The sequence below is a fragment of the Terrapene carolina genome, unplaced genomic scaffold (assembly GCF_002925995.2).
Source record: "Terrapene carolina triunguis isolate 2854851 unplaced genomic scaffold, T_m_triunguis-2.0 Scaffold746, whole genome shotgun sequence".
NCBI classification, from domain to species: domain Eukaryota; kingdom Metazoa; phylum Chordata; order Testudines; family Emydidae; genus Terrapene; species Terrapene triunguis.
In genome coordinates this window covers 1227938-1251653 of record NW_020665097.1, presented here as the reverse complement: position 1 = coordinate 1251653, position 23716 = coordinate 1227938, and the positions used below count along the sequence as shown (strand labels likewise).

The 23716-nt window shown below is 54.8% G+C and overlaps 1 protein-coding gene across 1 annotated transcript in view; it reads right to left on the bottom strand.

Moving 5' to 3' along the window:
- Positions 1-23716, bottom strand: part of LOC112119317 (neuropathy target esterase-like) — a 28739-nt gene that overhangs the window by 4696 nt on the left and 327 nt on the right. Inside the window, exons 2-5 of the mRNA XM_029913614.1 lie at positions 10150-10231; positions 9307-9375; positions 3010-3097; positions 2402-2484 (exon numbers count right to left, since the gene is read on the bottom strand). Of these exons, the coding sequence (XP_029769474.1) occupies positions 2402-2484; positions 3010-3097; positions 9307-9375; positions 10150-10188 (279 nt within the window). The 5' untranslated portion in view covers positions 10189-10231. The remainder of the gene's footprint in view (positions 1-2401; positions 2485-3009; positions 3098-9306; positions 9376-10149; positions 10232-23716) is intronic.

Sequence of the window (23716 nt, the reverse complement as noted above, 5' to 3'; positions counted from 1 at the left end):
TGGGCTGCAGCATGCCCCGCACAGGAACCCATCTCCCGCCACTGCTCCCAGCTGGAGTTCACCTCCTCCCCAGCTCTGCCCCAGCTCCCCCTCACTGCTTCCTGAAGAGATAACCAGTACCAAGAGACCCGCCCCTGCATCCCAAACTGACTCATGAACCCCCCGCCCCTGCATCTGGGCCAGCGCTGCCCCCCCTTCACCCCCAGGCAGGGCCAAGTGGGTGGGGGGAGCAGGGAGAAGAGGGGCTGGCAGAGGTTGGGGATGTTAGTGCTTTAGAAACACTCTCCCCACCCTTGGAGCATGGGCCTGGATGGGTCCCTGTCACCAGCCAGACTGTCCCCTCAGGGCAGGTTCCTGGGGGCCTCGCATGCTGGGTTCCTGCGAGCCTGCCCCAGCAGGCTCCTGGCTGCCAGGGCAGACAGCCACACACCCTGCCCTGTCTGCTAACCCCACTGCTGTTGCTTAGTGTGACAAAGCTCTGTAAGGTGTTTATGAGCTGTCTGCATCATTCTGCACCTAGCACCCTGGCACAACTACCCCCAGGGGCAAAGAATTCATTCTCTCCCTAGGCCATGGGAGAGCTGGCCAGGGATCTGAACAGAGTTGCTAGGACTTTCTGGGCTGGAATCAACATATCTGAGCAGCAGATCCTCAGTGCCCGGAGACAGACACCTGGTTCCGAGGCAGGTGAGCACAGCGTGGCTGGGTCCGGAGAACAAAACCAGGTGGCTGGGGGGAGAGCCTATGTCTACACTGCAATAAAAGACCTATGGCCCAACCCCAGCTGACCCAGGTCAGCTGACTCAAGCTGTGGGGCTAAAAATTGCAGTGTAGATGTTTCGGGCTGGGGTTTATGCTCTGGGGCCCTCTCCCATCGTGGGGTTTCAGAACCCAGGCTCCATACACTGTGATTTTTAGCCCTGTGAGCCCAAGTCAATTGGCCCGGGCCCAGCCTCGCAGCTGTGGGTTTTTCATTGCAATGCAGACGTGTCCCCAGAGACACAGAGATGACCTGGGGCAGACAAAGGAACAGCTTGGCTCAAGGGAGGCCTGGCGCTGGTCAGCCTGAACTCGCTCTTCACTTTTTCTTCTCTGTGCCAAGCTAGGATCTCTCGGAGCCTGTGTGCCAACTGGGTAATAAAACTGTCCCCTTGGCTTGAACAGGCTACCTGGTGTCACTGACGCTCTTCACTGAGCATGGTGCCCCAAAGGGCACAGCACAGGCCTCCCCCAGATTTGCTGCAGAGAGACAGGCAGGGCTGGTGCCCAAAGACCAAGTTTTGCGCCTACCCTGTGTAACTGTGTGGTCCTTGGGACCCATCACACTGAAGGGGTCACTCCCAAGGGACTGGCTACAGGAGGAGCATAGGCCAGACTCTGTGGCTCTGTGACAGGGATGCCAGAGACCAGGCCCACCTGCAATGATTCACCTGCCAGAGCTCTTACTCCTCAGCTGCAGCGGGAGGAGAGGAGCATGGGTTGGGGGCGGTGCCATGGGAGCTGTAGTAAGAGGAGGCCCTGAGATATAAACCTTGGTATCAGAGGCCTGGTATGAGGCCTAAGGCCTGAACTAAAGTAATGGTCAAGACTTTGCTAACATAAAGCAAAGTTAAGCTGTGAGCCAGAGGCAGGCCCTGCTCACAGAAGCTGGCAGGAAAAGGGCTAATGTTGCATAAATATATATTCCCCCAGCAAAGTTAAAGTACAGAACACACTATACTGGAGCATTCCACAGATAACATGGAACAGGCCGACCCATCCCAATGACAGGGACAAAAGGGTAAAATGATGAATAAAGTTGTTTTGATCGAACCAATCTGTACAAGGTGAGAGGCGGCACCTTGCTACGTAGAGGGGTTGCACCTCAATACGTCAGGAGTGATGTGTAACTTGTTTGTACCTGTGTATAAGAATGTATCCCTGGGGTGGTGTCTTTGTCCGGCCGAGGGGGCAGTGGAAAGTCCCGCCACTGACTGAGCCGGGTCCATTGCCAAGAGGCATCTATTAGTAGTATGCCCGGTAGACTAAGTAATCTACGGGGAACTGCAATTGTGTCAGAGGTTGCAATAAACCTACTCGACGTGACTTTGCATCTTACTAGACTCTGTGGTTATTGGGGGTTCTCGTCGGGTTTGCTGTGTCAGCTATCTGCAGAGCTGGGGCAGCACACAGAGGGAACACACGCACGCAGCCGCGTGATATCAACATAGGAGAAAGCAGAGCACCACACCGGTAGCATCTGACAACACTTCAGCTGGGCTACAGCCAGGCTTCTGGGCAGGGAGGGGACAGGGATTAGAGCACTACACTGGAGCTGGCAGAGCCATCAACGCTTTCACTGCCAGCACCCACGGACTCCCCAGCCTGGGCCAGTGCATGGTTCTCTGCCCCAGCCCCATACCTTGCGCATGATCTTGCGCCCGTAGAACAGCACTTTGTCCCGCTTGCGGAATCGATACTTGGGTGTCTCCTGAGCCTGAACCTCTGAGAGAGAAAGAGGGAGACATGAAAGGTTACCAGTGCAGGGAACCCGGGGCCCCACCGCAGCAAGGGTTGGAGCCTGTCCCCTTCCCCACCAATCTGACTCCCTGCTTGCGCTCCTCATTGCAGCCACCCCCCAGTCCAGGGAGTGGTGCAGAGGCCTTGGGGGTACAGATGGCAGAGTTCTGCCTGCCCCCACCCCCCCACTCCAGCCCCTGGAAGCTGGGCTGCCCCCAAAGAACCCCAGGAGCTTTATGCCCTTCCCAACCAGTCCCTGGATACCCCTCACAATCCCTTTGTATGTAGGGAAACTGAGGCACAGGGCCGTGAAGGGACTTGCCCAGGCAGTGACTCAGTAGGAGAGAACCCAGGAGTCCTGGTTTTCAGCCCCCTGCTCTAGCTATTACGGTCTCACTGCCTACACAGGCCTGCAGACACTAAGCCCAAGACATCCTGATGGGCAGCAGCATGCCAGAGCCATGGCTGCGAAAGGGATCAGATTTGCTTCCTGCAGGGATGGGCACTTACTCTTGAGGCGCAGCCTGCGGACCAGCACCAGGATCAAGGTGGCGATGAGCAACATGGAAACACCAACGCCAATCATGACACCCAGCACCTATGGGAAGAGGCATGTTCCAGACCAGGCTTCCAGACAGGCCGTGGGTGGGTCCAAGGCAGCACCAGCCACGCTCTGGGGGACTGACCGGGGCAGGCAAGAGTAGCCCTCGCCCTGTGGAGCAGTTGTGTGGAGGTGGAAATTCAGGCAATATTTTTATGAGCAGTGTATGCCTCAGTTTCCCTGTGGGCTTTGTCCTGCTATTCAGTGAGTGGGAAAGGGAAGGCACAAAGTGTCTGACTCAATAAGCCACCTGCCTGGAGACCAGCATCATTCACATGAACTGAACCAATCCTACTGTCAGGGAGCCACAGGATCAGTGCTAGGCCCCCAGCTTTGGACCACTCTCTTGGAGGAACCCCTTTGATGTGGAGATCCCCAGGGGACATAGCGGGGGGGGGGCACATGCAGTCATGTGCCCCCCCTCCCTCATTTCTACCAGGGTTCACACCGGAACCTTTACTTTGTGCCCCGACCCGAGCAACAGAAAGGCGTCACCTCTGCCTGACAGAAACCCGGGAGGGCTCAGGGCAGCGGGGATGGTCTCCGAGTCTGGCTTCCAGGGTGCATCTCCCTCAAGCAGCTTGCCCTGCTCCAGCAGTATGGCTCTGAGGGGCTCTAAGCGCTTCACAAGCCGCAGCACCCACTGGGAGCGAAGTGGGGATCCCCATCAGAGAGAGGAGAGGGGGAAGCCTTGGCATTTAACCTCCTGCAGCTGTGTGGGCACATGTGTGTGCAGGGGCTGCACCTGCAGCCCTCAGACCTGGGCCCAGTTGCCTTGTCCAACCTCACAGAGTCCATCCCGGAGCCAGGAATACAGCGTTGGGGGCTGGGATCCTGCAGCCAAAGGCCAGGCAGGACTGGCCAAGGCAGGTTGGGGAGGGGCGGGCAAGGAGCTGGCAAGTTACCCTGCATTGCACTGAAGAAGGCACCGTGAGTGACTGTGAAGCCGTGCTGCAGCCCACAAGGCCGTATGGCGTGCTTCCTCGCCACGTGTCACCTCTGCCTCTGCAGGCCACATAGCCTCACCGCCTCCTGAGGCTGAACTGCTGCAGCGGCATCAGCACTCCAGCTTCACCCTATGAGCTCTGCTCAGCGAATCCAACTGAGAGATTCCTGGTAGAGTCCACTCCGCAGGGACCAATGCACCAGAGACACTCACACAGGCGGGCTTATTAGGCAGCTGGAACCCAGCATGGGAAGTGCTCGGGTCACCATAAGCGTTAAAGCACAGGCAGATCCCGTCAGCCCAGAGCAATGGCCTGCCAGCTGTCTCTGACTCCCTTCCTTAGGCCAAGCAGTGAGAGCTCCAAGCCTCTTCCAGAAGAGCACTCTTTTCCCCCCAGCTCCCACCACCCAGTCCTTTGGTCTCGAGCCAGGGTCTCTGCTCAGCTTCCCTCTGAGAGGTGGTGGGGCACTGGTTGCCAGTTGTCAATGTGCTGGTGACCGGGGTTTTCCATTGATATGAGTTGGCCTCAGCCAGTCCTTTCTAATGACCACTTCAGTCTGCTCAGACAGTGAGAACACACACACACACCCCTACTTCCCCCTCCATGTCATGTCTCTCAGTCTGCCCTGAGAGCAAACAATCCTTTTCCCCCACTGGGTAGCCATGCAAAATATAGGGGAAACTGAGGCAGGCAGGACTCAAAAATATTACAAAAAATTCCCATTTCGTCACACCTGCCCCTGTGGTGGAGGATCCCAAAGAGACAACAGAGCCCAAGGACTGGGCCGTTCACAGTTAAGCCGAGGCAGACTGGACATGGGCAAACAGCCTGGCTGGAGACCAAGGGAGGGTGGGGAAACAGATAGCTGCAGGGTTCTTCTGGGAGCAGAGACTTCAAACGGGGAGAACACGAGGATGGAGCTCAAAGGATCAGGACATGGCACAGCCCTGGTTCCCACCAAGACAAACTGTCCCATGCTCACCTGTCACATGCTAACCTAAGGGTCCCCAACACCATATTCCAGGTGATTAGTAACTACCCCCTCTCTGGAAAGGTCGCACAGTGTCACTGCAGGTATTGGCTGATGCAGCAATCCCTGACAGGGAAAACGTCCCCAAACATGAGCTCACTGTGAGCAGCAGGGGAGGCTGGAGCCCAGAGGCCCAGACTCAGAGGTGCTGAGGCTGTGTGGCTTGCCCTGCTGAGTCAATGTGACCCCTGGGATCTGATGCATTACAGGGGTCACCCCCAGAAGGCTATGCAAAGGGTGCAGCACAGCACAGACTGTGTGAATCAGTAACAGCCGGTCCCACCATATAGTGCAGCACCACAAGCCAAGCACCTGACCTGCACAGGCTGCGACTGCATGGGCCACATCACAGGGAGAGGGGCTGCACTGCAGGGTGCCAGGGGCTGTACAGTAGCTGGGCTGGCTGCTCCATCAGCAATGCTGCCCCAGGCCAGGTCTTGGGCGAGTAGGGAGAGCTCCTCACAGGGATTTCCCTACACCCCCCCTGAATTTCCCCAACACCCCCCCACCCCCCAGTTTTGTGAACTAGTTACATGCCGTGTTGTTCATTTAGTGATTGTTTGGAAATTTGAATTGAAATGGAAACATTAATACACACTTTAAAAGCATATAAAGTATATCATAAAATACGTGTATCTGAAAATGTCTAGTCGATTTGAAAAGTATGAACATAGACTAGCTCCCTTATACAGCTGTTGTTTTTTATGACAATGTCAGTGCATTTATTTTGGTGATGTTGGCCAACCTAATAATTTTAAATTATGATTTTTAAGCAAAGTCTAAATGAGCTCTCCCTGACAGCTAGTGATGAGCTGGGGGGAAAGGCTTCAGGATCAGATTGTATTTATATTCACGCCTAATCTACCTAAGTATCCAGCACACAGAGCTGTGTTGCCTGAGGGCACGTCTTCACTACCCGCCGGATCGGCGGGTAGCGATCGATCTATCGGGGATCGATTTATCGCATCGAGTGTAGACGCGATAAAATCGATCCCCGATCGCTCTGCCATCGACTCCGGAACTCCACCGCAGCGAGAGGCGGAAGCGGAGTCGACGGGGGAGCGGCAGCGGTCGACTCGCCGCCGTCCTCACAGCCAGGTAAGTCGACGTAAAATACGCAACTTCAGCTAAGCTATTCGCGTAGCTGAAGTTGCGTATCTTAGGTCGACACCCCCCCCTCCCCCCATAGTGTAGACCTAGCCCAAGTGATAGATTTTGGCTGGGGTTGGGTTACAAATCATTTGAATGCGGGGAGGTAATGAAATGTTGCTATTCTTATTATATGAGTAAAGGGCAGTAGAACTGTACTTAGCCTGTGCTGATTGAGGGCATCAAGAGAGAGGGTGGGGACAGGTGTTCTGCTTGATGGTCTGCCTGAGTCACAAGTACTATTTGACCTGCCCCCTCCACTGTTTAAAGACAGAGCTGATTAGGCTCCATAGATAGTCTTTTGTTTTGTTAAGTGACCACTACAGCTGAAATCACCGATAATCAGGTCTAAGTGCTTAGACCTGCTGTGGGACAGTGTTTCTGTGGAAGAGACGGGCCCAGACTGCACTAGCAGCGAGGTTCCACCACTGAGAGCTCAGCTGAAATCACTAAGAGCTGGTGGAACCTCAAGAGACCAACTCACAGAGGTCACAGTGGCAGGTGGCAGCAGAAGGTGACAGCGCAGGGCCATTGGCAACAGAGCAAGGGAGTGAACGGAGGCACAATGAACAACAGTGGCCAGAGCGAACAGTGAGCAGCTGGAGGAACGAGCAAGGTGCCTTCTTGCCCCCCACGTGGAAGGTGAACTCACGTGAAAGCACCTCTGAACTCTGAGTCTCCACTGACCAAGGACAACACCGGTGAGTGTTAATGAGGCTATTAAGAATGCTGGAGACACATCATACTTTCTATTTAAGCAAGAGATATCACGCACTACAAACTGGAGGCCAATATTAAGTGCATTGTCATCCTGAAGTTGAACACTGGTTCCGAACAAGACCAGCAAATGCTCACTATCTCAACTCAACTGACTGGCTAGAAGCATGAGGTGTAACAGTGAAAGACTCAACAGTTGAAAAAGTGAAGAACTCTCTTACCACATTCAAAAATTTGCATACATGGCTGATGAATGCACCGATGCAAATGGGCATCAAGTATTAAGTCATATGTTATCTTGATGTCAGTGGTAGGCCAGTAAATGCATTTCTAGATGTTCAAGCTATAGAAGACACATCAGCTGCATCTGTGACAACCTACATCTTAGAAGAGTAAAATGCTTGTCATTTGGACCCCAAACAGATGGCTGCTTGTGCATTTGATGGAGCTGCAAACTTCACTGGAAGACATGGTGGAGTACAAGCTTTGCTCAGAGAAAAGTGTAACCCTAATCTCTCCTATACACACTGCATTTACATTTACTCCAACTAGCGCTAGTATGAGCTGCAGACTCTTCAAAAGACATTAAAAAAAGCTATAAATTTAATGTCTTCATTATATCCTTTTTTCAGCAAGAGTCCAAAAAGACTGAATATCTTGGAAAATAGAGAAGATACACTGGGACTGAAGTTCAAATTAGTCCAACCTGGGAAAACCCGCTGGCTTTCTCATGACTGATCTTTGGCTCTTGTCTTAAAATTACTCCAGCTGTTATTACTGGCTTTGGAAAGTATCTACCAAGATGGGATGGATCTAAGTAGTGAGGCTGGTGGATTACTTTTGCTACTACGTTCAGAGAAGACTATTGCCATTCTCTCTCTTGTAAGTCTACCGCTGAAATCACTTGGGTCATTAAACAATGCCATCCAGGCATCTGCTACAACAGTAATAGATCTTTGTCCAGCAATAGAAGCTACATTTGGATCAATCAGAGAGCTATCCATAGAAAAAGTACTGGAAGAAGCAAAGACTTCAGTCCAGAAGTTGACTAATGAAGGCATTTATATTGAATCCTTAAGTGAAGAGGACAAGAAGTGTTTGTTAAGACAACTGAAAAAGTACATAGACTTGATTCTTAAAAATCTACAACAGCGACTTCTAGATTCTACTCACCCTCTACGTAGCTTTTACAGATCCCTGTCCTATAAAACACTGACAGTTGAGTGAAGTGAGGCACTACCAGCAAGGGGGCTGCCATGTGCTCAGGACAGAATAGAGAATTTGAACACAGAGTGGAATATCATACGCGACGAATGAATGAAGATTTGACTTCAACTTCTTTTTTATCATCACTAGTGGCTCAACCCGATCTTTATGCTATGTTTCCTGGGATGAAAGAAGTAGGAATTCATCTCTTGCTACTCCCAGTCACAACAGCTACAGTTGAGTGTTCTTTTTCATCATTGAATAGAATTTTGAGTTCTGAAAGAAGTCGTCTTCTGCCTGATCATGTGAATGAACTAATGAGGATATCAATTGAAGGAATGGAAGTAGTGGACACACAAAAAGCCACCGAAGATGAATGCATTGCATTCTAGAAGTTCATTAACGGAGTTGTGCAAAATTATAACAAGAAACCAAGAAGGATGTAGATGTAGTGCTTCATGGAAGGCTTGAGTAGCCAACTTTAATTTGTGTGATGATTTTAAAACATGAGTTAAATCTAATAAAATGGTCACGAAACATTTTTCAGTTTTTACTATGGTGCCATACAGCCCACCTTCACCCTCATGGTCTCACCGCTCATTGGCCCTGACCTCCCCCCCTGTAAAATCAAACACCCCCACAATTTCAATTCCTGGGAAAAACACTGGCCTCTCCCAGCCTACCCTTCAGCTAGTAACTACTCCCACCTGCCACACACCCCACCCCTGCTGTCGGAGGGACCAATGGGGGCGGGGGGAGGGCAGCCACACACAGCACTAGAGGAATTGGAAGCCAGCAGGCTCCCCACAGCTCAAACCAGGGGGAAATTCTTTCCCAGCCCCTCCCCCCGCCCAAGGACAGTGTCTTTCCCAGCCCCTCCACTCACCAGCCAAGACTCGCCCAGGGATGGCTGAGCCCCAAAAGTGCCAGTGCATTCCTGGGCAAGTACCAGAGCCTCCCATCCCACCAGGAGCTGGGCTGCCTTGGGCCGGGGACCGTGGGCCGGGGACCGTGGGCTATGCCAGCGGGCCAGCACTTCCACTGCCCACGGGAGAGACCACTACACTGCTCCATATCCCCCAGGAACACAATCCCTCCAGGAGACACCACACCTGGCCCCACACCACAGGCACAACCCTCCAGACGCCCCTCCTCACCATGCTGGTCTGGAGCTGATCTTCCACAAAGAGCTTAAGGTTGGGCAGCACGGCTGTGAGCGCTGCATCCTGTGTGGAGAGAGATGCAGAGAGAGCCTCAGCGCCAGCAGGCAGGCTGATGCTGCCATCAAAGCTCACGGGTCCAGCCCTACAGCTGCTCCACCCTACATCTGGGCATAAGGGTCTGTCCATAGCACCTTCCATCCCAACACGCTTTGCTGAGTGTGCAGTGACCACTGGCCCACCACTGAAATGCAGCCACCTCTGGAGTGAGGCTGGCAGCTGTTCAAGGGGCACATAACAGTGCAGAAGTAGAAAGGACATTGAAGTGGAGGGCAAGTCTCCAGCAATCCTGGGACACTGTGCCGTGGGCAGGCCCCAGCAGGCCACACCTACCCAAACACATCCCAGAAGGCCGCTGGGCTCTGGAGAGGCTTCTGCCAAACCCAGTACCTCATCTGGGAAGAAGGTTCCCATGGGAGATGGGGGATTTGTGAAGCTGGAACGTGACCTGGATGCTGGATTTAACATTCCCAAGTCAGAGGGGAGGGGCATCCTGCTGGGGCAAGTGGGGGCCCTGGGGTGGACTCTGACTGGGATGCCAGCCAAGGTGCCCTGCACTAGGGAAGTGTCCCCAGCGCCCAGGAAATGGTACTGGTGGGGAGGGTCTCTTCAGGTCCTTGTCCAGTCAGTGGACAACACCAGCAGGGGGAGCTCTCTGAACATGGGTGGCAGGGGTGGAACGATGGGGTTGAGAGGCTGGGAACTCACTCACTCCAGTGACTGCCAGGCTGCAGAGGACAAACTGCCAGGGGCCCCAGCAAGGAACTGGACAGCACCTACCTCCTGCTCATCCTGAGGCTCAGACTCACTCTGCCCCATGTCTGCTGCTGGCCCCGGTCCCAGGCCTGTCCCAGAAAGGTGCCTGAGAACAAGCAGAGACGTTTATGCTGTGCCCTTTGGGGGAAGCCAGGGTCGACCATGCACAGCTCCCATGACCCCCTAGCACCATAGATCTCCTTACTCACCCTCCCAATAGTTTCCCTCCCTCACAGAGGGCCCCATTGCCCCCCCCCCCCCCGACCTCCCCAAGACAGCACTCTCCCAGCCAGTGTGTTACTTCCTGCTGGTTCCTGGCTGGGAGCACAGGTCATGGGGCAACATGGGGCTGGCCCTTCCCTCCCTGATTCTCAGCCTACTGTCCCTGACCTGAACTGCAGACATACCTGGGGAGCAGCTGGTCCTGTGCGGCTCCCCACCAGTGCTAGCTCCACTGCTGGGGGAAGGAGTGTTGCTGCTTGACCATCTGCCAAGGAGAAAAGTCCCAGGCAGAGTCCAGACCCTGCCCACTCACCTCCTAAGCCAGTGGTGTCCCTGCCCCATTCCAGGGCAGATGGGCCCTCTGCACCTGCCCTCCAAGTCACCTCCTTGTCTATCACCAGACACAGGCAACATGACTCAGACCCAAAGCCCCCTGCCAGCCAGTGCAGCGTGCGGGGTGTGGAGGACAGAGTCCCAGTTCACACTGTGGAAGTGGGCAATTTCCAGCTCAGGACAGGGCTGGGCACTCGGGGTCAGGCCTGTACTGAGACCAAGGGCTGCTTCCCAGCATGGGCAGACTGGTACACATGAGTTAGCCTGCTTCCAATAGCAGCGGGGCCACGGCAGACGGTTGACTCCCACCTGAGTATGTTCCCCGAGGGTGAGTGGGATTGTACTCTGGTGGCCACCCGCACACTGGGGCCACACTGCTATTGTTAGCACACTAGCTTGAGTAGAACTGTGCCTCTGTCTACCTGGCTAGGGAGCAACCTCCTAGCTGTTGTGTAGATAGACGCAGGAAGGGAGAGGCCAGTTAAGGCCACCGAGGCAGTGTGTTGCCTGGGGCAGATGAGGAAGGATGTCCAAGAGGGGTGCCAGCCCCTACAGAGGAGGGGGTAATAAGAGAGACTCACTCATTCCCTCCAGCAGGGACAACCCCCTTCCCCACCCTTGTTAGTAACATTCTCCCCATGCTGTGTTGGCTTCCATCAGACCAGCAATAGCCAGTGGTGCCCCTGCAACCTCTCCTGCCAATGCTGTCCTGCCCCAGCACCCAGTGCGGGCGCAGATCCTGGGCTGAAATGGCTCCAGCAGGACGTTCTCGCTGCACACCAGGACCTCACCGGGAACATGCTTGCTGCAGCTTCGACACACGGGCAGGCCAGGCAAAGCAGCAATACACAGGGACAGCTTAACCTTAGCCAGCCAAGGCAGAGTTCTGTAGTCTCAGGGGAAGGGGATGCTAATAGAGCCCTGGCTGGCCAGGGAGCACATGGGAGAGGCTGTTGGAGGGCCAGGGCCCGCACCAGTCCCCTAGTCAGGGCCGGTGCTACCATTAAGGCAAACTAGGCGGTTGCCTAGGGCGCCAAGATTTGGGGGCGCCAAAAAGCGGTGCCCCCAATTTTTTTTTTACAGCGTTCCTGGGCTGGGCTGCCGGCGGCGTGCTGACATGTGCGGCTCAGACTCCCTCTCCCAGCGCAGCGGCCGCTCCACTTCTCCTGCCTGCCAGACTTGTGGCGCCAATCAGCTGTTTGGGACCGCAAGCCTGGGAGGGGAGGAGAATTAGAGCGGGGGTGGCGTGCTCGGGGAGGAGGCAGAGGTGAGCTGGGGGGGGGGGGGCCCCCCGGGGGGGAGGCGGGGAGCTGCCGCAGGGCTGGGGGGCGCAAGATGGAAGTTTCGCCTAGGGTGCGAAACTTCCTTGCACCGGCCCTGCCCCTAGTGAGGGCCGTTCACCCAGGATTAACCTGGTTCTAACGCTGGACAGGTGTGCTCAGGCCAGCTACTGTTCAGGGTGAGAAAGGAGCTTGAACTCTGGGCCCACTGGGGAAATCCAATTTAGCCCCTCCTCCGTCCCAGGGATTGACACAGCATTTCAGGATAGTGCCCAGCAATGTGTCTGGCAGCCAGTGCTGAGGAGCAGGGGCTGGTTGGTGTGCAAGCTGTGGGAGAAGGAGCCCAGGCGTAGGTCATGTTTTGAACCTGGGTAACTAAAGCTGTGTGAATGGACTCCTGTGAGCGCCTCACCCCCTTCCGCTCGCAGGAGATTGTGCAAGACAGTTCACCCCAAGGCACTTCCTCAAGGCTCTGGGCTGCACTGCGGGGGCACTGTGCAGAGTGCAGACCCCTCAGCCATGGGGACAATACCCGTATCCCGGTGCCCCAGGCTCGGTGATGGGCTGCAGAGCCAGCGGCTTGGAAAGCCTCCCCTGCGAGCCGCTCCCGGGTTAGAGCGGGCTGCGCCCAGCCCATGCAGCAGAGCGCCGGGGACGTCACTGCGGTCTAATTCCCCGCCCCCCTGCTCCTCTCTGCTGTTTCCCGGACAGTTCCTGCCAGCCACAGCATTTAGCACAGAGCTGCAGGAAGGAGGCCCCATGCGGTTAGCTACCAGCTGCCCTCCTCCCTGCCCTGGCCTCCAGCGCTAGCGGACTCGCAGAGCACAGCGGCTGCATGGGCGGGGGGAAGGGTCAGGACCCCGCTAACAGCAGCCCCCAGGTTATACCGAGAGCTGCAGAGGCAGGACAGAACAGCGGGTGCCTGCAGAGACCCAACTCCCCCGCTCACTCCCTGCCCAGAGGGGTTACAGCCCTGCACCTCCCTTGCCGTCAAACCACCCCATTCCACCCAAAGAGTCGCTTCCTTTGCTCAACCCAGCAGTCCCAGGTCTCAGCAAGTTCTATCCCCTCCTCCTCCACACACGCTCCCCGGGTCTGGGCTCCCAGCATTGGGGAGCATTTCTCCAGGGACTGCACTCAGTTACCCCTATGCCTCTGGGTTTCCTCCAGCTTTCCACCCCCTCACCCCACAAGGCACTGCCTGTGGCCAGCCCACCCTTACCAGTCATGAGCTGGTAGCTCCTGCTGCAGGCATACCCTTCACCCCCACGGCCCTAGGGTCTCACCCAGGAGTTTTGCTCCTTGGGCAGGGTCAGCTGTGGGCAAGGCAGAGAGCCGCACACTTACAGAGCTGCAGCCATGCCAGCATCTCTGCATCCCTCTTGCCATATCAGGGCTCCCCACCCCCTGCTCCAGTTGGGCAATGCCCCTGTGCTGCAGGCCCTGCTCTGGGGGTCCCATCTCAGCCTGCCATCTCTGGCAGCTCCTGGACCCTGCACCTTTGCTTCCACTACCGTCCTGGCCCCATTTCTCCCTCCAGCCTCTCCCCCACTGGCAACTCACTGTCTGGTTCACCCCCACCCTCATTTGTGGTTTGGTCCTAACCGCGGCCCAGGAAATGCCTCAACGATGGACATGCGGTGAGCTCTGAGTGTTCCATCAACCCATCCCCCTTTCTGTGCAGCACATGAGCAGGGCTAATGCGGGGCCATCACAGGGAGGTGGTGCATGGTACCAACCACAGAGTCTGGTCAATACCCTGCCCCAGTCCTGTGAGACCTGTGGGCAAGCCCCCCCAATCTTCGCCACCAAGGTTACAGGTTCGCTTGGACTCTCATCAGTGAATGTCACCGTGTCAGATCCTACAGAGTGCTTGGTAATGGGAATATCTCCAGAGCACAGATACGGCAACCCAGGTGCTACATTCATTTAGATCTGCCTGGACTTGGTTTAGGATGAGTGCTCGCAGCCAGCACATCGCCAGCTCCATCTGTCAAGGCCCCCCACCATCCAACTGCAGCACAATGCTGGTGGGCTCCACCCCAGCCAGCGACAGAGCAAGCCCTTCCCACCGCACACAGAATTTGCTGCCTGCAGTTCATCACAGGGAAATCTCGGTGGAGGAGTTGGACTTGCCAAGCCCCGGAGGCTGCAGCAGTTGCTGTGCTACAATCAGTAAGGTTTCTAGCTGGCTTTTTCCAATTAGCCACATGCCTCATGCAGGTAGGAGCAGCACAGCGACCATGAGAAGGGGGCCTAGGGCTGGCCCCTGTGCCCTTTGAATCAGTCACACAGCTCCCACTGAGCTCAGGGAGGCAGAATCAAAGCCTTGCTGAGCACAAGCAGCACCAAGGGTTCATGGAGAATAGGCCCACCAATGGCTATTAGCCAAGATGGTCAGGGAGGCAACCCCGGGTGTCCTAAGCCTCTAACTGCCAGAAGCTGGGACTAGACGATGGGATGGATCACTCAGTAATTGCCCTGTTCTGTTCATTCCCTCTGAAGCACCTGGCACCGGCCACTGTCAGAAGGCAGGATGGACCATTGTGCTGACCCAGCGTGGCCATTCTTATGTTCTTAAGATACAAAGACTGACTTTAGAGAACTGGCCTGGAGAGCAGGCCCCCGCTGCCCCAGTGGCAGAGCCCTTGCCCCACCTCCAGAGTTTATTCTCCACATCACAGCATAGGGACCCACCTTGTGGGACTCAAACAGCTGCACCGATTTTGCTCAAACATTGAAATAAAACCACTCACCACCATCAGGCGAACGCCAGGTGGCAAAGCTCCGGTCCCAAGATGACAGCGTGAAGCAGGGTTCAAATCAGAGTCCCAGTTTTACAGTAACACTGGCATGGCAGTCGATTGCAGGTCACCAAAGCTCAGGCTCCAGGCCCAGCAGTGCCCTCACACTGTAGCCCCCTTATCGGCCAGGAAGAGGCTACAGATCACTAGGGTGAGGGATCAATGAACAGCAGCCGCCCTCTATCCCACACAGGCTCACAGACTAGCCCGTGATGCTGTTACTAGCCTCCCAAGGGACAAAGGGTGTTGGATCAATGGGACCCAGATTCCTGCCAGGGCAGCCATCTCCTCTCACTCCAAAGCTCTGGCGCAGAAGGAAAGGCTGCCTGGGGAGGACCCCTTGGCAGGGAGCTTTGCTCAGGACGCGAGGGTCCCTCCTCCGGCTCTCATTCAGGGTGCCCACTGAGGCCTGGGGCAGAAGCAGTCGGGTTAATCCAGCTGTTGATTGCCTTTGCACTGCAGCAACAGCCTCTGAAGACTGATTAGCAAGCGAGGCCATGCCCTGATAACAGGGCTGGACAGACAGATGCTGTGTGTAAAGGCCAAGCAAAGTGCCCGTCGCCCATGGCCTTCCCCCACCCCGCCAGCCCAGCATCTGCCAATCCCAGCCTAGCCTTCACCCCTCCCAGCCCACCGCCCCAACTTTTCCCACCCAGCACCTGCTTTCCCCAGCCCAGCCTCCCCCAACCGACACCCCCCCATTTGCCACCCAGTGCCCGCCCCCCCTCTTCCCCACCCAGCACCTGCTGCTGCTGCCGTCCCCGCCTTCCTCACACAGCCTTCCTTGCCAGCCAGCCCTAGTTTGACACCCTCAGCCAGCCTTCCCTCCCACCCCGCCCAGTCAGCCTTCCCCACTTTCCACCTCACTCTGTCCGGCCTGCCCTGCCCCACCCAGCATCCCACCCCACCACCCAACCTTTCCCACCCAGTGGGTCAGCTAAGCCTTGCAGCTCCCCTGATTAACAGCATCGGACACTTCAGAGGAGGTCTCTGTGCTGGTTGTTACTAGCATGCTTTGGAGCTCATAGGCACATAGAATCCACCATCTATGCAGCGTCACCAGCTTCCATGCTCAGAAGTGAGGCCCCCAAAATCATGGGATTACAAAACCCGATCAGTTTGGGTTCTTTATTATTCCCTCCAAGGAGCTGCTGGACCGTGCTCCCCAGCCATGAGCGCTAGACACTGACTTCATTGGCTAAGCAAACGCTGGAATTCTCACAAATTCACATGACTCCAGGAGCTGGGACTTTAAGAAAGCCACCAGTTCTCCTGAGAGTCAGTGACCTTGGCTGTGCTCAGGGGAGGCTCAGCTCTGTTCCCAGGTGCCCAGCTGTGCCCTGCTTGGGAGCACTCTGTCACAAGTGTGATATTGGTGAGAAAGGAGCACACAAGGGGCATGGCCCATGCCTGAGAGACAGTTGGACACATTTCCACATGCAGCATCATGTTTAAAACCAACCAGAGCGTAATAAAGTGGGAATTTTCTGTAATATTTTTAATTAATCCTATGCATGCCTCAGTTTCCCTCTGTACTTCGCACTGTTACCCCATGGGTCCAGAAGGGTTAAAATGATCTTAGGGCAAAGCAGGAGACATGAGGTTCCTGGACTTTCAGAAAGCCTTGACAAAGAGCCTTTGGTGAGCGTCCTAAGCGAAGTAAGCAGTCATGGGATAAGAGGGAAGGTCCTCTCATGGATCAGTAACTTAAAAGACAGGAAACAAAGGATAGGAATAAATGGTCAATATTCAGATTGGGGAGAGGTAAATAGTGGTGTCCCCCAGGGATCTGTACTGAGATTAGTGATGTTCAACATATTCATAAATGATCTGGAAAAGGGGGTAAACGGTGATGTGGCAAAATGTGAAAATGATATAAACTTACTCAAGACAGTTAAATCCAAAGCAGACCGTGAAGAATTACAGAGGGATCTCACAAAACTGGGTGATTGGGCAACAAAATGGCAAATGAAATTCAATGTTGATAAGTGAAAAGTAATGCACATTGTAAAACATAATCCCAACTATACATATAAAATGATGGGGTTTAAATTAGCTGTTACCACTCAAGAAAGAGATCCTGGGGTCACTATGGATAGTTCTCTGAAAGCCATCTGCTCAATGTGCAGCAGCAGTCAAAAAAAGCTAGTACAGGAGTCGGCAATCTTTCAGAAGTGGTGTGCCGAGTCTTCATTTATTCACTCTAATGTAAGGTTTCGCGTGCCAGTCATACATTTTAACGTTTTTAGACGGTCTCTTTCTATAAGTTTATAATATATAACTAAACTATTGTTTCAGAGTAGCAGCCGTGTTACTCTGTATCCGCAAAAAGAACAGGAGTACTTGTGGCACCTTAGAGACTAACAAATTTGTTAGTCTCTAAGGTGCCACAAGTACTCCTAAACTATTGTTGTATGTAAAGTAAATAAGGTTTTTAAAATGTTTAAGAAGCTTCGTTTAAAATTAAATTAAAATGCAGAGCCCTCCGGACCGGTGGCCAGAACCCAGGCAGTGTGAGTGCCCCTGAAAATCGGCTCGCGTGCCGCCTTTGGCACGCGTGCCATAGGTTGCCTACCCCTGAGCTAGCAGAATGTTAGCAACCATTAGGAAAGGGATAGATAATGAGACAGAAGATATCATAATGTCTCTATATAAATCCATGGTACGCCCACATGTTGTATACTGTGTGCAGATGATTGACCCATCTCAAAAAAGATCTATTAGAACTGGAAAGGGTACAGAGAAGGGCAACAAAAATGATTATGGGTATAGAACAGCTTCCGTATGAGGGGAGATTTAAAAGACTGGGACTTCTCAGCTTGGAAAAATAGACAACTAAGGGAGGTCTGTAAAATCATGAATGGTATGAAAAGAATGAATAAGGAAATGTTATTTCTCTCTTCACATAACAGAAGAACCAGGGGTCACCCAATGAAATTAATAGGCAGCAGATTAAAACTAACATGAGGAAGTACTTCTTCACACAATGCACAGACAACCTGTTGAACTCATTGGCAAGGGATGTTGTGAAGGCCAAAAATACAATGGGTTCAAAAAGAATTAGATAAGTTCATGGAGGACAGGTCCATCAATGACTATTAGCCAAGATGGTCAGGGATGCAACCCCATGCTCTGGGTGTCCCTAAACCACTGAATGTCAGAACCTGGGACTGGATGATGGGGATGGATCACTCGAAATTGCCTTGTTCTGTTCATTCTCTCTGAAGCATCTGGCACCGGCCACTGTTGTAGTGGCATTGGCACAATTTTTATAGTGGAGGTGCTGAAAGCCACTGAACAAAACTAAATGCAGTATATGATGGAAACCACTCCAAGCAAGAGGGTTCTGCCACCACCACCCCCCAGCACCCCTAGTTCCAGCACCTCTGCACTGCTGGAAGACAGGATATGGGCTGGATGGACCTTTGGTCTGACCCTGTATGGCTGTTCTTAAGAGATGTTGGGTCACGCTGTCTGCAGTGGAACGAATGGGTCGTTAAGGACTGGCTGAAACTGACCCATGTCAGTGGAGGATCCGAAAAGACAAGGGGAGCCCCAAAAGCCAGGACAGTCACACCTAGCAACCAAGGAGATTTCCCCCACTACTCTGCAGGGAAGCAGAGCACGGGTCCCCCAGCTAGCAGTTTTATAGCCCCTCAGCCCAAGTCAGCTGACCCAGGCCAGCCATGGGTTTCACTGCAGTGTAGACATACCCCACACGCTCACCGACCCATCCACTCTCACCGCCTGCTCCCAGAGCTCAGTGCAGAGTCTGACAAGTGCAGAACACCCAGCCTCCTGAACCTGCCTCTGCTGCTGTCTAGGACCACAGGAACTGTCAGACGGGATCAAAACCAGGGTCCCTCTTGCCCAGCAGCTGGTGCGAGCCCCACAGTCATAGAATATTAGGGTTGGAAGAGATCTCAGGAGGTCATCTACTCCAATCCCCTGCTCAAAGCAGGACCAACACCAACAAAATCATCCCAGCCAGGGCTTTGTCAAGCCAGACCTTAGAAACCTCTAAGAATGGAGATTCCACCACCTCCCTAGGTAACCCATTCCAGTGCTTCACCACCCTCCTAGTGAAATAGCTTTTCCTAATAGCCAACCTAGACCTCTCCCACTGCAACTTGAGACCATTGCTTCTTGCTGTCATCTGCCAGCACTGAGAACAGCCGAGCTCCATCCTCTTTGGAACCCCCCTTCAGGTAGTTGAAGGCTGCTATCAAATCCCCCCTCACTCTTCTCTTCTGCAGACTAAATAACCCAGTTCCCTCAGCTTGTCCTCATAAATCATGTGCCCCAGCCCCCTAATCATTTTCGTTGCCCTCCGCTGGACTCTCTCCAATTTGTCCACATCCCTTCTGTAGTGGGGGGCCCAAAACTGGACGCAATACTCCAGGTGTGGCCTCACCAGTGCCAAATACAGGGGAAATAATTACTTCCCTCGATCTGCTGGCAATGCTCCTACAAATACAGCCCAATATGCCGTTGGCCTTCTTGGCAACAAGGGCACACTGCTGACTCATATCCAGCTTCTCGTCCACTGTAATCCCCAGGTCCTTTTCTGCAGAACTGTCGCTCAGCCAGTCGGTCCCCAGCCTGTAGCAGTGCATGGGATTCTTCCTTCCTAAGTGCAGAACTCTGCATTTGTCCTTGTTGAACCTCCTCAGATTTCTTTTGGCCAAATCCTCCAATTTGTCTAGGTCACTCTGGACCCTATCCCTACCCTCCAGCATTATCTACCTCCGCCCCAGCTTAGTGATAGCTGCGAACTTTCTGAGAGTGCAATTCATCCCATCATCCAGATCATTAATAAAGATGTTGAACAAAACCAGCCCCAGGACCAACCCCTGGGGCACTCCGCTTGATACTGGCTGCCAACTAGACATTGAGCCGTTGATCACTACCCGTTGAGCCCGACAATCTAGCCAGCTTTCTATCCACCTTATAGTCCATTCATCCAATCCATACTTCTTTAACTTGCTGGCAAGAATACTGTGGGAGACCGTATCAAACGCAGTGATGGCATCCCTTCGATCACGGCCTGGCTTGGAGCTGCATGGTCCAGGTCTTTGCTCAGATTAAGGGCTGTGTCCGCACACAACACACTAGCTGAGAAGGGCAATGTTAAAAAGAGACTCCAAGTGGGGAGCAGCTACTTGTGAGGAGAACTGCTCAGGGAGTGACCTCACCCCTGCACAGGATGGCGATGCCTGGTGGGAGGCAGTGAGGTGTTAACTTGCTCCTGTACACAAGGTTTGTGCCTTCGGCTGCAAGCTAGATGCAAAGGAGGATGCCCCAGAGGGCCAACAGCCTTAGTGAGAGCTGGTGCCGGGCAAAGGAGGGAACTCAACACCCCAACGAAGCAGCCCCCACGCTGGGCAGATCAGCCACAAGACAACTGTGAGACGGACGCTGACTGCACCCCCAGAGGGGCTGACAGCATGGCATGCCACTGTTCAGACAGAAGGGGGAGTTGGCCACAGACAGCTTCTGAAGGCATGAGATCTGCCACCCTCCTTAGCTGTAGTTGGGGGCCCAGGCTGACATTCCCAGAAGTACTGGTATCCAGCTTGGCATTCATTCTGCCATTTTCTCTTTTCAATTCTTTGCCAAGTATACTTTGCCCTGGTGACTGGCACCAGCAGAACAGGCACTGCCAGATGCTCCCCAGGAACCAGCATCTGACCTTACAGCAGCAGCAGCAGGAGCAGCAAATGCAGCTGCAGCACTGTCTAAAGGCAGGGCTCCTGCTGAGAGATGCCGCAGGGCGTCTGGCATGGGAAGTGCCAGGCATGGCTCTCGCGTAGCAAAGGAGGCAGCATGCCCACACCAGCTGTGAGCAGCAGCCCTAATACCCAGGCTATGCTCTCGCCTGGCTGTCAGTGCATTGCTGCACATGCACTAAGACACAGGGTGCCTGGCACAGCCAAGCTGGGCTCCTGACATACAGGCTAGCTACATGGGTTGCACAAGTGCCCATTCCCTAGCAAGTTTCCTGGCCCTTGACCCACAGCAGAGCTAGGCAGCAGCACTGTTGTGACACTGGCACTCAGGCAGCTTGCCAATATGGTGGGCATCTATTATTAATATTTGGCCTTTCATCAGAGACACCACATCCACCACAAACCAGTTACTGAACCCCAGTGCCCCTACCCGGGGGATGACTGGCCTCATGTGAAGAGGGGGAGCAATTCAGCTGAGGTCACCCAGGAGTCAGCTGGTGCTGCAGAGCCTGTCTCCTGGGCACTGTCAGATTAGATTAGGGTTTTCATCGCATCACACCCCCATCGCTAGCCCAGCCCTTGCAGAGTGCAGAACTGGGTGCAGCTCTGCCAGACCGGGCCCAAAGCAACACACTCAAGGTGGAGAGTTAGCAGTGGGCACAGGTGAGCAGCCCCTCGACCCTCACCTCTCAGGCTCTGGCCTTCAATCCCCTTCCACCCCACCATTACTCAGGGTAACAGCTGCACCTCCGAGGCTGTGGGAATCCTGGCCTTTCATGCACACTGCCCCTACAAAGGCAGGTGAACAGCCAAGCCTTCACTGGAACCATGTAGGTCAAACCAGATAATACACCGGAGGTTGCGGAGCATGATCTCCTGGTGGGCAGGGGGCCAGGACTCCAGGTTTCCATGCCCAGCTCTGCCCACCAACTCCCAATTCTGGGAGAGTCATTTGGCCGCTCTGTGCCTCAGCTTCACAATCTACAAAACACACCTAATACAAATCCGGGGAAGTGTGCTTAAAAGGTCAGCTCCCAGGCAGGAGAGGGGAAAGCCGCATTGAGAGGGCCAGGGGTTGTAGTTCTCTGTAGCAGAATCACTGGGCACAGCAGGGGCTTGGCGCTCTCCTAGGCCTGCAGGACTCAGAACGGGGGTCATGCTGGCATGTTTGAGAGCTGACGATGATCAGGAGCCACATAACTCAGAAGCACAGAGATCTCATGGACCAGTTCTCAACTGGCCAGGCCGCTCCTTCACTCTCAGAGCCACTAGCCAGGCCCACTGTGTCACTAAGGGCTAGGAGGGCAGCACCAATGTCAGCTGCCTGCAAGCTCAGAGCCAGTGTCCAGCTGCAGGCCCAGGGGGCTCTTCGGAGAGTAACGGCCTCACGGATCAACAGGACTCATCTCTCCCAGGCACGGTGGGGCTGATGATGAGTCACCCACATGTCCACTCTAGGATGGATCCCCTCACCCCCTACACGTACCAGCTGGCTCCTCCTGGCATAGGTGGGAAAATTGGTGGGTGAGCAGCTCCCCGCCCCGCCCCCCCGCCCCAACTCACCTCCGCCTCTTCCCTGAGCACGCCATGTCCCCGCTTCTCCCCCTAGCTCCCAGCGCTTCCTACCACGAAACAGCAAGCGCTGGGAGCGAGGGGGGAGGAGGGGAAATGCGGCACGCTTGGGGAAGAGGTGGGTCTGGGGCGGGGATTTGGGGAAGGGGTCCAATAGGGGCAGGGAGGGGGCGGAGTTGGGGTGGGGACTTTGGGGAAGGGGTTGAAATAGGGGCAGGGGATGGGGTGGGGTTGAGCACCCACTGGCGCCGGGAAAAGTTGGCGCCTATGCCTCCTGGGATGAGAGGAGCTGTCAATCACGCTGCCCTGTGATAGTGAGCACTGGTGCAAGGATGAGGGAACAGAAGTGCCCACCCCTGGCAATCAGCCCTCTGGCCTGTGCCCAGCTTGGCAGGGGCCTTGTCCTACTGCCAGAACCCAACAGGAGGCAGATGATGAGCTGCTCCGCCCTTAGGAATGGGTCACGGAGCCTAGGCAAGAATCCTTGCAGAGGTGGATTTATCAGTGCCCTGGAACTGTTCGACAGTCACACTGAGCTGGGCCCGCAGGCCCCAAGGCGGGGCTTGGAGGGTGTTCTGCTACAGGGCTAATAAGAGCAGCAGCCCAGGGAAGATGGGTCATGAGGGGGAGAGAGAGAGAGAGAGATGGGTCCGTCCTGCATGGCAGTGCATGCTCCATACATGCTATGTGCTGAGCTAATGGCATCTGGGAGCCAGTGACCCCTGGACTCCTGCTGCTGCACCAGTGACAGGCAGGTGCTGCACCAGCCGCACCTGCTGGCCAGCCGACCAAAGTCCCACCGCAGCCCAATTCCTGGGCTGCCCCACCCAGTGTCTCTCCAACCTGTCCAGCGCCACCCGCTCCCCCAAGCACCTCTCTGAAGCACCTAGCACTGGCTCCCCCAGAACCAAGCAGAGCCCACCACCGCCTGTAAGTAGCCTCAGCAGCTACGCAGCACCAACTGGCGACCTATCCCCTCCTGGCCGCCCCCTAGCACTGCCCCAACAAAACTATTCCTCACTACTGCCTGCTCCCAGCCAGCCACTGCCATGGCCCAGGCCACTGCCCCAACATACACTAGCTGCCAACCAACCCCACCAGTGGGCCCACCACCAGTCACCCAGCCTCATTGTGCCCAAACCAGCTAGTGCCATCAGGAACACAGACCAATCTCTGTGGCCACTGCCTCATTGCACAAGCAGGCAGCCTGGCCTCGCACCCAGAGCCAGTGACCCAGCCCTATGGACACAGACAAAACATGCGTGCACACTACTCAGCACAATGAGCCCTTCAACCAGACACACTGCTAGCCAGTCAGGTACTAATACCTCCCCCACTGGCCCCCAACAAACTAGGTACCCGCACACCCTGCCAGTCATGCATTGCCTCCCACCATTACTGCTAACCAGTACTACATCCTCCCCACATACCTACCCCCACTAACCCACCATCATCTGCCACAACACCCCTAGGCAACAACATACTCCCTCACACCATCCCTCCACCCTGATACCTAGCACCACACCGCATGAACTGCCCTTTCCCCCATGCCCAGACACTCACCCTATGCACTGCCCCCGCCTGCACTGCCAGCCACATACCCACCCCACCCTGACCACACCACAGCCCCTCCCTCACAGCCACCCACCCT